General features: G+C 45.6%; 1 protein-coding gene across 1 annotated transcript in view; it reads left to right on the top strand.

Moving 5' to 3' along the window:
• The window catches only part of ARMH3 (armadillo like helical domain containing 3), a 156592-nt gene that overhangs the window by 57574 nt on the left and 83226 nt on the right, over window positions 1-15792 (top strand). Inside the window, exons 21-23 of the mRNA XM_074159007.1 lie at window positions 7912-7994; window positions 8516-8642; window positions 12065-12140. Of these exons, the coding sequence (XP_074015108.1) occupies window positions 7912-7994; window positions 8516-8642; window positions 12065-12140 (286 nt within the window). The remainder of the gene's footprint in view (window positions 1-7911; window positions 7995-8515; window positions 8643-12064; window positions 12141-15792) is intronic.

The raw sequence follows: 15792 nt of genomic DNA on the forward strand, positions 1-15792 counted from the left end.
GGGTCCCTTACTTTGCTCTTTTTCCATGTTCTCACACAATGTTTCTGCTCTTTCTCCAGATGCTCCTCCTTTTTCTGTTTTAAAACCCCATGCAAAAATGTGCAGCCTTAAATCCCAAGACTACTATTTAATTAACAGTGCAAACCTGCTCTGTCAGACAGAACAGAATTGAGCTCAATGCTTCCCTTTAAAGAGGAATGAACCTTGTGGGTGTGTGCGTTTTCATTTGTAAGAAAAAGAAGCATATTGTTCATCTGAGCTTTAGCTGAAGTTGGGAGAATTTGGTTTCTTTCTTACTGCTTGCTGAATTGCTATCAAGCAGCATTGCCCTGGCATCAGCAACCAGCATTTCCATTAAGCTTGCAATTTTCACACCGTTGGCTGCGGTTGGGTGGGAACAGTGAGTACCAGGGATGGGGACTATATAAAGAAAGTAAAGGACTGGAAGTGGAGTGGCCTACTCAGCTGATCCTGGGAGCAGTGGGTTATGCCAGCATGTGCTCCAGCCCTCTGGCAAGCTGTTGTTTCTCATTAAGAACACGGGCTGCTTTCGTGCTTGTAGCCTGAGAGTCATGGGGAGAAGAGGGAACAGCTGTAGAGTGTGGAGATGCTGGTTTTGGGGAGACTGCCAAAAGCCAGCTGCTCTCTGCTGTGGAGCTTTGGGGGCCGGGAGCAGGAATTCGGCAGCACGGGAGGCAGCGGTGGCAGCAATTAGAGGAGCCGTCCACAGAATCCCGGAATTGTCAGAGTTGGAAGGGACCTCTAGAGATCCTCTAGTCCAACTCCCCTGCTAAAGCAGGGTTGCCCAGAGCACATCACTCAGGGCTGCATCCAGGTGGGTCTTGAAAATCTCCAGGGAAGGGGACTCCACACCTTCCCTGGGCAGCCTGTTCCAGGGCTCTGGCACCCTCACCAGAAATAAGTTCTTCCTCCTATTTGAATGGAACTTCCCATGTTCCAGCTTGTGCCCATTGCCCCTCGTCCTGTCACTGGGAACCACTGAAAAGAGTCTGGCTCCATCCTCCTTCAACCCACCCTTTAGATACTTGGAAGCATTGATAAGGTCTCCCCTCAGCCTTCTCTTCTCCAGGCTAAAGAGTCCCAGCTCTCTCAGCCTTTCCTCATCAGGGAGATGCTCCAACCCCTCCATCATCTTAGTTGCCCTACGCTGGACTCTCTCCAGTAGTTCCCTGTCTCTCTTGAACTGGGGAGCCCAGAACTGGACGCAGTATTCCAGTTGTGGCCTCGCCAGTGCAGAGCAGAGGGGGAGAATGACCTCCCTCCACCTACTGGCCACACTCTTCCCTGTGCAGCCCAGGATTCCATTGGTCCTCTTGGTGACAAGGGCACATTGCTGGCTCGTGGATAATTCACTATGAGCAGGGTGCTCCCTCCTTGTCAGAGCAGAGGGAAGGAGCTGAAGCATGTTGAATAGTGTTGTCAGAGCTTTTATTCCTTCCCCTCCTCCCCTGAGAGGGTACTGCCGCAATGGTGCAATGGTCTTGTTTTCTAGCGCCTTGGCTGATTGACGGGAAGCTGCAAGTGCTGTCCCTGAATAATTGGTTCGCTTGTCCAAGGATGCTGGGATAGCTTGTGCCTCGGGGGGTTCTGATGCATTAGTTTGTAATAGCCATGTAGCTATTTCTCGGACATGCTTCCCATTCCTACAGCTCTATCTGGAAACTACCTCTGTTAGTTCTTTTCTGTCAAACCCAATCTGTAGATATTCATCTCCTGCTGAGTTTGTTTTGATCACTGTTCTGCTGAGCGTCTGCCCATGCTGATCCTGTCCGGCTCTGCACTCTCTTAACACTCAGGTCATCTCAGTACATCATATTTGAGCCTTTTGCTTCCCTGCTTCTGAATTTCTCTTCAGGTATAGCATCTATTACAGGTGATTACTCTGTTCCGAGGTCTCTCCTCCTCCTCGTAACAGGGATATATGGTTATCTTAGCTTTACCCCTGGGACTTCCAGTCTGGAATAGGAGAGGGGACTGGTCCGTGGTTAGGATATTGTCATGTTGTGAGAGCCTCTGTCATTTCCACACTCTGTGCTGTTGTTTCCCTTGTGTAAGGGGATCACGCTGAATTTTGGAATCTGGAAAGAGCATTACAAGAAAGCAGTGTTTGGAGTATTACTTTTCAACAGATGTTGACAGTTAGAGACAGAATATTAAGTGTCGGTGGGCCTTTGGTCTGAGCGGGTCCTGCCAGGGCGGCTCTCCTTGCTCTGTTTGCCCTTCCAGAGCTGTTGCAGACGGGATGGGGCTGTTTTCTCTTTTGTGTTGGAGGAACTGAAGCACAGAAAGACCAAAGTGCTGCTTCCTGAGGAATCAAATCCAGCTTCTTCTCAATTTTGGTCTCATGCACTAATCCTTACCAGATCTGGCTTACTGTGTGCCACAAGGAGTGGTGTGGACCTTGCCTTGAGAGTATGTATGTGTCACCGGGGTGCCTATAAGAGGTCCAGGGTGGTTACCGTGCTGCTGAAACACTCGGAGGCAGAGGATTTCTGGAAGCGTGGAAGCATGGAAGCGTTGCCCAGATGTCATTATCAGCTGCCCTGTAGTGACGTGTGGGTGGGCATCTTCCTAAGGGGGTTGTGAGTTGAAACACTGAAAGCAGGGCACTGAACTGCACTGCTGGTACAATGGTAACTTCCAGAGGGGATGAGAAAAATCACTGTTCTTCCCAGTGAGCCCTGAGAGTTGGAGGGTAGAAAATTGGAGGATTTTAGTAGAGTACAGGATCCTGTTAATTGACGTTACACTGCAGCTGAGGAGCCCTCACATCTCTCTCTCTCTCCCTTGCTCCTTTGTTGAGGGCCATTATATGCACCATTAGAAGATTTTTGACCTGTAAGCACAGCAGATGCGGTGACAGAGGCCTCCATACTGTGCTCAACCCATCCAGGCTCTCACTGATGTGTGTCTCAGGGCTGTTCTCTTCTGCTCTGTTGTGCAATAACACATCAGAGCCTTCTGATGCTCTTGGCAGAGTCTGTGCTACATTCTGACTTGCCCAAGGGACGGTACTACTTCTCCTTTTTTTCCTCCCCCCTTTTCTCTACTTAACCTACCTCCACGCTCCTGTGGCATTACACGTGATCCAAACAGTGAACACTAAGACACTAAATAGTACAAAAACTTTGTGTGAGTCTCAAATGTGCTGGAGTTGAATATACTTCTTTTTGAAATGAGGCTTACAGGGAGAGAAGGTAAGTCTCTATGGGAGGAGGAAGAGGAGAAGTAGGGAGTGAAGGGCATCTGTCCAGAAAAAGAATTACCTCCTTCCTAGTAGAAGAGGAGATGCTGGCTGCCCAAGGTCTTCTTACAGAGGCTTGGCTTAAAGAAGGGCAGCAAATAATGGAGCAGGAGTACTGCTGCCCTTCAGCAGACAGCCTGGCCACAGGAGCTGATAAGGGAAAGTGTCCATCCTCAAAAGCAGTTGTGTGGCGGAGGAGCTAAGAACCTCTTTCACTGCAGTCAGTTCAGTTTGAAAACCAGGGAGGGGATCTGTAAAAGCTGGTGATGTCACTTTTCATCCTTTGGCCGTAATAATCCTTGGGAGAGAAAATTGCCTAAAACCCAACCTGTGTGCTTTACACCACTTTCACATACAGCCAGTCGTATGGCTTCATGTACGACTCAAGTGTCCACTCAACATGCTTTTCTACTTGGCTTTGGGGCTGTAAATGTAAGTGTTCGAGGCTGTTGTGATTTAAGAAGCGTAGCTGGTGTGCTCAGCTCGGGTCACAAGGTGAGGAGCTTGCATGCAAGTACTGATGGTTGCTAGTTTGGTTTAGTTACAGTTCAGTAACTTCTGCTTCTGTTGCTAAAGAAGGTCTAGTGACACTATTGTATTGTGAAATTACGGATATTCCCAGATTCACTGTAGCGGAGTGTCTTCAGAAAAGGGATGTCTTCAGAAAGAAATGTTTCCAGAGGCTGTTACAAAAATGGTGCTGTTTTCCAGTTCATGGTGAAATAAATTTCATGCCCAAACCATCCATCGCTGTTAAATCCTGGAGCACAAATTGGGATAATGTGGCTGAGCCCAAGCGAGGGCTGCAGTTCTGTCTGCCTGCGCAGCTGAGAGATTGAACTGCTCCTCCATTGGGAAAAACCATGGATAATTTCCTGGGTAGCGTGAGAGGGCAGCCTGCAGATGCGATACGAGAGGCGCACAGTTGATTGCAGCGGGGGGAAAAAAGTGACACATCTGTTTTGGCTTCGGGTTGCTCAGGAGCAGCAGCAGCAGTGCCCCCATGGAGCTGAGGGGCAGAGGGGCGTTCAGCCACTTGGACCTTTGCTCTAACGGTTTATATTGTGTGTGTGTAATTGTCTCTGAAGGGCACTGGGCACATGAAGCTGGATCTGAAAGTTGTTAATCCTGAAAATCCAGGGCATAAGTGTCCTTATTTTCAGTACAGAGTCTGTCTTAGAAGCAAACTAGAGAAACAGGTAACTATCAATTTAAGGGCCATTTTCCCATAGTGTTCCTGTTCCTTAGAGCCACTTGAGCAGGATGTGCTGGTGTGGAAGAAGATAGGTTGCTCTTTGAGCATCGATGTAGTGTGTATCCTAAACAGGAGCACTGCAACTTCTTTAGGAATGTGTGGTTTCCAAATGGTTGGATAAATTTGTCAGTGCGATGCACACAGCGAATGCAAACCTGGTGGATTAGCTCTTCTGACCAGCTCTGAGTTTCTTCTTCATGTGAAGCACGTCCCTCTCCTTCCTAGTTCTTAGGGAGGGAGCAGCATAGACCGGCTGTGAGTGGGCTGTGACGCAGGGCAATTCAGGTGTAAAGATTGATGTCAAGCAGCCGTGATGTCTTGGCTTCTCTCTAACTGGAACAGGAAAATTAGACCTGAGCAAATTCATCACAACGGCTTGAACAAGCGTAGGCGCTGTTGTTGGGGTAGAACAGAGCAACAGTCCTTCAAGAGTTGTCACGAGTACAGAGCAGTGCGAGTGCTTCAGGGTGGTATCTGAGAAATGATGCGGCGGACAATTGTAGGATACTTGTCCCTGTCAGGTGGGGAGTGCTCGTGCTCTAGACCAACGATGGTTGCGCTGTGTTTTTTAAAAAATAGTGTCTCTCCCAACCATGAGTGGCTTCATGTTCACTGTCTTTGTTCAGTGGCTTCTTGGGCCCCTCACCACAAAAAAGACATTGAGGGGCTGGAGCGGGTCCAGAGAAGGGCAACGGAGCTGGTGAGGGCTCTGGAGAATAAGTCTGATGAGGAGAGGCTGAGGGAGCTGGGGGGGTTCAGCCTGGAGAAAAGGAGGCTGAGGGGAGACCTTCTCGCTCTCTACAACTCCCTGAAAGGAGGCTGTAGCCAGGGGGGGTCGGTCTCTGCTCCCAAGTCACAGGCGATGGGACAAGAGGAAATGGCCTCAAGTTGCGCCAGGGGAGGTTCACATTGGAGATTAGGAACAATTTTTCCACGGAAAGGGTTATTGTGCATTGGAATGGGCTGCCCAGGGAAGGGGTTGAGGCACCATCCCTGGAGGGATTGAAAAGCCGGGTTGCCATAGTGCTTAGAGACATGGGTTAGTGATGGTTTTTATCAGAGTGAGGTTGATGGTTGGACTAGATGATCTGAAAGGTCCCTTCCAACCCAGACAATTCTATGATTCTTGTCATGCCGTGCGGTCACTCGCTGGCAGAGGCCTTTCTGCAGGGTTCTGGCGGGGAAGTGAGCAGTGGTGGGATGAGCAAGGGGCTTCCCACCGCTTGTTATAGGAGATCCAGAGCTCTGATGCTCTGCTTTCAGAAACCCCAACTGCTAGTACTTGAAGAGCAACGCCTGGTGACAAGAGGTGGCTGTATGGACTTGTGTGGCCAGGAAAGAGATAAAACTGTGCTTATAACTATGAAATAGCGAGATGGCCGATAAGCTGCTGTGACAGAGACACAGGGCAGCTGTCTTCAGGCCAAGGCACTGACTGCGGGAGACTCTATTTTTTTGCTGTGGAGGCTTGGTTACCCTGGCAACCTGGTTTTAGCTGGATCTCTGCTCCGGTGGAGAGCCCATCTGTACCTGCTACTTCTTTGTTTTGAAACGGCTGTTTTACAGAAAAATATCTGACAGGAGTATTTCCAGAGCTGGGTTATTGTGGAATCCAGACTCTGCTTTTGGTCCCAGGAGTTTCAGTCTGATGATGAGGTGATGATGGGATGGGGAGTTCTGTGGCTGGATTGAGAAGGTATTAATATATCTGCTTCGTGAGGTGGGTCACAGAAAGGGGAGATGCTACTGCTGATTGTTAAATCCTGGAATAGCTCTGAAAAATAAATGACTTGCATGTGTGCAGTTTGCAGAGAACTTTGTTCATTCTGGTTTGCAGTTCAGCATCAAACCACCAGCTGGGAGATGAAACTGAGGTGGCTTCTGTCTGCAGTGAGTAAATACCCACACTAGGGCCGTAGCCTTCCCTTTTGGGGGCGTATATAAACTTCTGATACTCCTGCTGAACTGCTGGTATTGGAAGGTAGCAGTTGCAGGACTGTATTCAGAATCAGACAATTTAGTTTAATTCCAGATTTTACCAATCTCTTCACATCTGTCTTTTTACTGTAGGTTTTTTGGTTTTACTTTTTGTGAATATTTGGTAATCCTGAAGTGGGGGGAAGGGGTGTTTCTAAATTTTGCCCTCACCTCATTTCTGTTCCCTGTGCTTTACCTCCTCCTATTTCACAGCCTGGGCCTTTGGGCTGAGGTGAATGCTCTCTTCTATATTTGCTGTGGGGTTCTCCCAAACTGGAGTTGGTTTTCTCCCAGGTTGCTGGGTGGTGTGTAACACTTGTGTAACGGTGGGAGTAAGAACAGATTAAAAAATTCTAGTTGTAGCTATAGGAAATGGGAGTATTGCCTGGCATCAGTCTGTTAGATGCGGTTACTAACTAGTAGGTAATACAGAACCTTTTTTAAAGTATAAAAATAGTGTATAGTGTTCCAGCTGGACTTTGCAGGCCATCTAATTCAGATGTTTTAAGTCTTGAAATCTGCTGACTTCAGAGCAGAGAGCACATTAAGAGTCTGTTCTAGGCAAGCATCAGCTTTCAGTCCTCAGCAGCTCTAATGCAGAAGAAAAGAGCTTTCTTTTCTGAAATTTTTAAGTACTAGAAGAAACAATATCAAGCACTTCCCATTGTATTTAAGTGTATGGGATGCAGTTGTTTATCGTAAAGTCTGTTTGATTAAAGCTCTTTCAGTCAATCTTTTTGTTAATTCCCACTATCACTAGCTGATTTTGGGTGGTTACATCAGGAGCTTTTGTTGTTTTCTTAAGACAGGTGTGAACCAGATCTATAGACTTTACCGCACAGCCCTAGATAACTGACACACTAAAGTACTGTATCCTGCCTTGTGCCATTGCAGCAGCGTTGACAGAGAGCTACAGAAAAAATATGCTGTGGTTTTTGGGGAATTTTTTTCTTGCTTTTTTTTTTTTTTTTTTTTAGACTGCGTGTATCAACAAGAGTGACAGTTTGGGGCTGACTGCACATACATCATGTCGGTGATGTATGAAGCAGGAACGAGACGGTGGGATTCTCCGAGCCTTGCAACCTCAAGGCTCTCTACAGGATCTGGCAGATAGAAAAAAAATCTCCTGTGAGCTGTATAAGCTAACGAGAGACTTGCCTTGAGCCTGAGCAGATCTGATTGGGAATTCAGTGAAGAGTAGTAAATGTGGGACAGGAAAATAGCTGTCACTTACCTGTCCAGCCACAAAAAAACCCCAAACCCACATGTAAAATTCATATATTTCTGAGACGTGAGCAGCTGGCATTTAGGTTAGTTTATACTAGATAATGAAAATGCATCTGTATTTAAGTGACTTGTTGAGAATGGCCTTGCTTTTAATTTTATTTTAAAAATGCATATTATTTTCTCCTAGCTTTGATCAACTTGTTGAAGTTCCTCATGTCTAATGAGACTGTGTTGCTGGCCAAGCACAACATCTTCACCCTTGCTCTTATGGTGAGTACAGACAAAGCAATTCCTCTTATTTTAAACAACTTGATTTATCTTGAATGAATCTTAGGAAAGAATCTAGGCTTTCCGGCCTGGTAAGGAGATATTAGAACAAGACCACAAAGCTGAGGAATATCATTGTGGTTGGTTTTGCTAGATGTGTGGAAAGGGCGATGCTTGGACTCAGTTGTAGGGTCTGCTCATTGAAATAAACAAGTCTGTGTAAGGAAAGGCCTAGTTTAATTTTCCAGATTTAGTAATGCTTTTTCTCTTTCTGTGGCCCTTTACATACAAAATAATAGAAACCTATTTTCCTGGCCCCAGATAAAATAGTATTTAAGCTTCTTGTCTGTCTCTTGTATAGTATAAGGAAAACAAAAGATAAAGCAATGAAGTAATACAATGCTGTGTAATGCAACTAAGAGTTAGTTCTTTGAGGGTTTTGGCCATAGCTTATATTGTTTCTGTTGCAGAGTAGATTTTGCGTAAATATTCCTGTGGTAACTTCTTTTCACTCCCTTGTGTAGGTTGTGAACCTCTTCAACATGTTCATCACTTACGGAGACACCTTTCTCCCCACTCCCAGCAGCTATGATGAGCTGTATTATGAAATCATTCGAATGCATCAGAACTTTGACAACCTTTATTCTATGGGTGAGTACCTCTTGACTGGTCAGGAATACCGTTCACTAGAAATGAGGGTGATGCTGGAGGGATGTTTGTGTCAGGTGTTTTCTGTCCATCTGCTGCTGATGTGTGTCTTGGTGAGTAGAAGTGCTTTGTGTACTAGGACATGTTTGGTAAATTAAGAATTGAAAGAAGGATAAACTTGTTAGAGTACATTTTGTTAGGGCTACAGAGATGATGAGGGGCCTGGAGCATCTCTCTGATGAGGAAAGGCTGAGGGAGTTGGGTCTTTTTGGTCTGGAGAAGAGAAGACTGAGGGGGGATCTGATCAACGCCTATAAATACTTCAAGGGTGGGTGTCAGGAGGACGGGGCCAGTCTTTTTTCAACGCAGCCCAGTTGCAGGACAAGAGGTAGTGGGTGCAAACTTGAACATAAGAAGTTCCATCTAAACATGAGGAGGAACTTCTTTCTTGTGAGGGTGGCAGAGCCCTGGAAGAGGCTGCCCAGAGAGGTGGTGGAGTCTCTGTCTCTGGAGACATTCAAACCCTGCCTGGACACGTTCCTGTGGGACCTGCTGTGGGTGGACCTGCTTTGGCAGGGGGTTGGACTGGATGATCTCCAGAGCTCCCTTCCAACCCCATATCGTTCTGTGATTTTTTTTTTTTTTTATTTTTTTTTTTTAGTCAGGGAAAAAAAAAAAGGAACAGACCCACTGCTTCTCTAGGAGCCTCTTACTGTGGTTGGAAATACAGTTTTGTTGGCACAGCTAGGTATGTGGTATTTCAAGAATCTTCGTGTAGTTTGGATCAATCACATTTGACAGTTCCAAGTCAGAGCACAGGTACATGCTGCAGAACAGCACAGAGGAGTGCTCTGTGCAAACAAGAATTTGGAAAAGAATTTGAGAAACTCATAACAGGAAGCTTGCTGTGCTAGACAAATCACTTCTACTGCACTCATTGCCAGAACAGACCAAGAAAAGAGCCCTCGCAAACCTGCCTGCAACGACAAGCGAGTCACTGGACTGAAGAATGTGCCTGCTGGCAAAACAGGGAGAAGCTTCCATCCTTCAGAGAGGGGCATGCTGGAATTCCACCAAGTGACACCCAGCAGGGAAAAGAAGAACAGAGGAGAGCAAGGAATGCATGGAGACATAATTAGGCAGTGTATACTTAGGAGCCAAGCGTAGCTGCAGCAGCGCTGGTGTAGTACCTGCATGTTTGAAGCTGGGAAGAAAAGAATATAGCTGTGTTCTTTGTTTGCTTTGTTCTAGAAGGACCTTTTCTCCCTTCACTGCCTGCTCCCTCCTCAGCGTGATCACCCAATGAACAACAGGAGTTAATATAAGAATGTAAGGGGAGCTAAAGAGCAGAGACAGTTGGCAGTTGACATGTAAAGAGAGAGACAGGAACCATCCTTAACTAAATAAAAGTAGCAGAATACCCCCTGCGATTGCAAAAGGAAATGAACTGCCCTTTTGTACTAACTTTCTGCAGTTTTCATCCATTGTATAAGGGATCACTTGGCCATTTTTGTGCCCTATGAGCACATAAGATTTTTTGCTAACCCATTTCCTACTCCCAGGAATTACAGCTGGTAAGATGAGGTGCTTTTACTAGCTGGTAATTTTTCAAACCTGACCCCTGTGGAAGCTGAAGGAAAGCGGAATGGAAGAATAACACACTCAAACACTTACTCATTTGGGCTGCAATAGGTATATCTGACCTGTTGAAACAATTAGTGTGTCACATGGATATTTTCCATCCTCCTACATGGAGGACACTTCTTTGAATTAATGTTGTAGATGCCTGAATGGAAACTCTCTCGGAATACATTTCTTCAGATATTCATAGAATCATAGAATGGTCAGAGTTGGAAGGGACCTTAAAGATCATGGAGTTCCAACCCCCCTGCCCTGGGCAGGGACACCTCCCACCAGACCACGTTGCTCAAAGCCCCATCCAGCCTGGCCTTGAACCCCTCCAGGGATGGGGCAGCCACAGCTTCTCTGGGCAACCTGTTCCAGGGTCTCACCACCCTCACAGCAAAGAATTTCTTTCCAGTATCTAATCTAAATCTCCCCTCTTTCAATTTAAAACCATTACCCCTCATCCTATGGCTCCACTCCCTGATCAAGAGTCCCTCCCCAGTATCTACTGTTTGATAAAATAATGTTACTCAGAGCTGGCATCTTTTTTCTGCGGGTGACATGTAACGGTAGCACTAGGAAATGAGAAACTAGCACTGTCTCAAGTCGCTCAAAGCCACAGTTTAGCCAGGTGTCCTCCAGCTTCCCTTGGCCTGTCAGTCCATCTCACTGGGACTGCAGTCACCCTTCTGTCCCCTGGCCTTGGGACGTTTATTAGCACAGATGAGAAACCTGCTTTATCTTTTAGTTTTCCTGTTAATGTGGCTGAAACTTTCTACGTTGGGAGTGGAGGTGGAATCTAATTGCCCTGGGTTTTATTTATTTCTTTTTCTCTTCCTGAATCTGAACTTTATCCGTATCTGCAGGACTGAAAGCTTCTGTCATGCAGTAATAGGTATGAGTGTGCAGCCACTGTGCTTATGGATTCACTTGTAGCATCTGTGTTTCTAGACGATCCTAAATTCTGATGACGTGCTGTTCCTTCACTTCTAAGTTGAAGGTGAACCTGTATATACCAGTTCCTAGAAAATTCCTAGAAAATTCCCTTCTGTTCAGGCGATATGAAAAATTAATCCAAAAATGTGCTACAGGACCTGTTACTGTTTTGGTACTTAGCAAGAGATGTGCAGGTAACTGCCACCATAGAAACACTACGGATTCTGACCTAAATAAATATTTTGGGTGCTCTAGGAGAAAAGAATTTGATTTCCTAGAAGTTCTTCCTTTTGCAGAATGTTTTCAGATCTGCTCCCAAGTCTGTCAGAGACCATCTGTTGAACAGAGCAACACCCTCATTCCTACAGGGAGTGTTTTTCCCAAGGCTGGTGTGTAATCCCTTTCTGCAATTCCAGATAAAAGGGGGAGGTAAAGAATCCATCACGGCCGGGTTGGGTTTAAATCGCAGGATGTACTCCAGCTCAGATGGAACCTCGCATAAATAGGAGCTGGAAGAGAATAGTGGAATAAAAGGTATCATAGACCTGGGACGCTGTCCTGTTTGCGTGGGAAATGAACTTTAATATGTGGTGATGAAACCAGTTAAGAGGACCTAGGCTTTTCTATCCGCTCTGCTTCCTGTCTCCCAGTCATTAGTTTGTTCTGCTCATCTCTTCCATGTTCCTTGTGTTTCTTTTGAAGTGAACTTCTCCTGGATCACAGATTGTGCCAAAGATGACCTTTGTTTTGATGTGGTTCCCAGGCTGCCATCTCACCAAAGCAGATTTTTTTTTTTTTTTGACATTTTAGATTAGAAATCTGCCAGTTCTGTGCCAGCACTGTTAACTCTCTTTTCCTTTCAGTTCTAAGGCTTTCTACCAATGCTGGTCAATGGAAAGAGCCTGCAAGCAAGGTGACCCATGCACTAGTCAATATTAGGTAAGGACTAGAAGTTAATAACTGCTTTAGAGATTCTTGTGTCCTGCGTGACTGCATTCTTATCGTGACACTTTCACATTTGCTGTATTGAATTTTATTTTGAATTTGTTCTCTTTGTTGGGCTAAATTGCTGCTCTAAACGGGGCCCACTGGGATAAAAAGAGGATCACCAGGGTTTGATTGTCCTCTTTCTAATAATTCTCTCTGCTCTTCTGTAGACTGAGTGCTTTCAAAGCATGGCACAAGCTGTAATGAATTAATCCTCACAGCATTCTTGGGAGAAGTTAGACAGTAGGGAACAATGCTGTGCTGGCAGAGCAATTGTGGACCTAATGGATTTCTGTTGCGTGATTCTATTGTAATTCCGTGAAGCTATGAAGGGGGCTATAAGCCAGCTGTAATAAGCAGATTCAAGGCCTCTTTTAACACGGCAAGATTTTTTTGTGTGTGTTTAAAACTGATTATTTAAGGACATTTCCGTATTCTCTTAAACCTCCTCCTCCTGTTCAAGGGCAGATGTTATGTTCTAATTGTAAGGCTAAGGAATATCTGGGGGTGTTTTTGTGCCATATTCCTTCATGACATCAATGATTTCTTTTTCTGGCTCCCGAAACAGCTAGTACTGACCGAGCTGGGTACTGGGCAAGAGGCTCATGGATCTCATTGACTGGAAAATGGAAGAATGCTGAGAGAGAGAATTTACTGTTTATCTCTGGCTTGTAAGCAAACCATAAAAGATATGAGTATTTATACTGAAAAAATATCTGCCTGTCGCCTCTGCAGTCACCCCAGACACTTGGTGTCTATGCAACAGCAAGTAGCTCAGTACTGCTACGTTACAAGTACTTGTCATTTTCCTCACTACAAAACAGATTGTAGGACAAACTCTCTGAGGGCATCTTTCAAATCAATATACATCTTACGTGTCTATAAACCACCTTAAAGGTTCCCCTAGTAAGTCTGTGAGCTTAATAACGTCACGTATGGTTCCAGAAGATATATTTTGCTACTATCCTTATTTTTAGTTTTTGTAAACAGACATAAATGAACGCTTGTGGGCAGATAATGCACAGAGTGAAGTGGCAGAACACATAACTGTTAGTAAATTAATGTCATTTAATGTGACACAAGGCATCTACCCAGGGAATTCTCTGTATACCCTGGGAGAGAAGTCTAAACTGGGAAGAGATTTAAAAAGCAAGTGGTCACAGAGGATTTCTTCTTGCCTCTGGTTTGTGCAACCAAGATTTTACATGGGCTCATTTCCTGTTGGCTTCACAGCTGCTTTGGTAAAGATCAGCATGGAACTGAGACAAGATGCAGCCAGAACACTGGCACCGTGATACCCCTCCCTGGACAGCCTGTATCAGACACGGTCTGGAACCAGTGAAACCTCTGATGTGTTTCTCTTCTAGACTTTTGGTAGCTTTCTCCTGCTCCACGCAACTGGGCGTGTAGGTTGAAATTCCATGTGGTCTTTCACTAGCTTTAGAAGTTTTCATGAAAAACTTTCTGTCCTGGTCTGATGGCTGATCCCACTTCTGCAGCGAGGTCTTTTAGGAAGAGCCTTAATACCAGGGCCACGTGTTTTCTTCTAATGCTGGACCAGGCGTGCGAACCGGAGCCTTGCGCACACGCGCTTGGGGCTCTGTGTTGCAGAGTCATGGAGATGTTGTGAGAACAAATCACCAAAGAGGGGATGCTTGAGGAGAATATTAGGGCTGTCAGGCTGATGGCTTTATTAGAGAAACACAGTATGTTGATGAATGACAATATTTTCATAAGCTGTAATTCTCTTATGCATTGATAAGGACATGCTGGTTTGAACCTGGCTTAGCTCCCCATTGCCTGGCTTGCCTGTTTGTTTATGCCCCTTTGGTTCCCTTTTGGAGTGGTCTTAGTGTACTGGTACTTACTTGGATGCCTTTGCCATGAAAGGAATGAATTTAGAGAAATCCACCTCACATGGGATTTTTCCCTCAGCTTGTTCCATCATTCTGGAAAGCTTTTATGAGCAGTGATTACCTGCTTTTTGCTGTCACAGTGCAGTGCAAAGTCACGCTTTGGTTTATATCTTCATCTCATTACAACAGCAATTTAAAAATAAGAAAATGACAATTTTTATTTATCTATCCTAAGGTTTTGGTGGGAAAGATTACAAATGTAAAACCATACGTGTGTGTGTGCATGTGGTGGGCTTTAACAAGTGTCTTAAACCCTAGCGTACAATCTTATGTGTATTGCTGCCAGGAGAGAACTGGTGAGTTGTTGACAACTTTTCAAGGCTGCAAAGCATTTCTGTTACAGGAGTAACTGTTGGGGAGACACATCAGTCCTGCTTGTACCGCACAGTCCTGCATTGGCAAGGTCATCTTAGAATCATAGAATCCTAGAATTGTCTGAGTTGGAAGGGACCTTTCAGATCATCTAGTCCAACCATCAACCTAACCCTGATAAAAACCATCACTAACCCATGTCTCTAAGCACTATGGCAACCCGGCTTTTAAACACCTCCAGGGATGGTGCCTCAACCCCTTCCCTGGGCAGCCCATTCCAAGGCTTAAGAACCCTTCCCATGGAAAAATTGTTCCTAATCTCCAATCTGAACCTCCCCTGGGGCAACTTGAGACCATTTCCTCTTGTCCCATCGCCTGTGACTTGAGAGCAGAGACCGACCCCCCCTGGCTACAGCCTCCTTTCAGGGAGTTGTAGAGAGCGAGAAGGTCTCCCCTCAGCCTCCTTTTCTCCAGGCTGAACCCCCCCAGCTCCCTCAGCCTCTCCTCATCAGACTTATTCTCCAGAGCCCTCACCAGCTCCGTTGCCCTTCTCTGGACCCGCTCCAGCCCCTCAATGTCTTTTTTGTGGTGAGGGGCCCAAAACTGGACCCATCCCTCGAGGTGGGGCCTCACCAGTGCCCAGTCCAGGGGGACCATCACCTCCTGAGTCCTACTCACTATGCTGCTCCTGATCCAGGCCAGGATGCTGTTGGCCTTCTTGGCCACCTGGGCACACTGCTGGCTCGTGTTCAGTCAGGGTGAGTAATACCCAGAGAATATTTGACACGTTCTTGTTTAAACATCTGTAGTGAGAGATCCCACTTTGTGTATCCTATTATGGTATCAACTACTTTTTTAGTTGGACCCTATTCTCCACTAAGCAGTCTGGTTGGGTTTTGTTGTTGCTGATTATCTGATTTTTCTAGTCCTTACTCCAGTAAAAAGAGCAGTGACAAATGTTGGTTTTGAGTATTGAGAGCCATGGAGGCTGTTCCTACCTTCTCTCCATACCTCTCCTTTTTAACAATTCATAATTTCTGTCCACCCTAAAGAAAATGAAAATTTGAGGAAGATAGAATAATAATAGCCTTAATCTGGTTGAAATCTTACGTACCATGTTGGAATGAGTGATCCCTATTGCTGTGCTATCCCATAATAGTGATTGTAACGTCTGTCTGTGGGTTTGTCTCTGTGGTTTACATAAATAATTGAGACGTGATGGACTGCGAGATACATCACTGCAGCGCTGGTGGGGTTGAAACCAGAAGCTGCAGCATTTAGTGGTTTGAAAACTCACCTTCTCACCTAGGAGGAAATAAGCACATTTGGAGACAAGTAATTTTTTTTTAAGCTAATGAGCCTCTTTAAGATAACAT

Source organism: Numenius arquata, chromosome 15 (assembly GCF_964106895.1).
Source record: "Numenius arquata chromosome 15, bNumArq3.hap1.1, whole genome shotgun sequence".
Classification (NCBI taxonomy): domain Eukaryota; kingdom Metazoa; phylum Chordata; class Aves; order Charadriiformes; family Scolopacidae; genus Numenius; species Numenius arquata.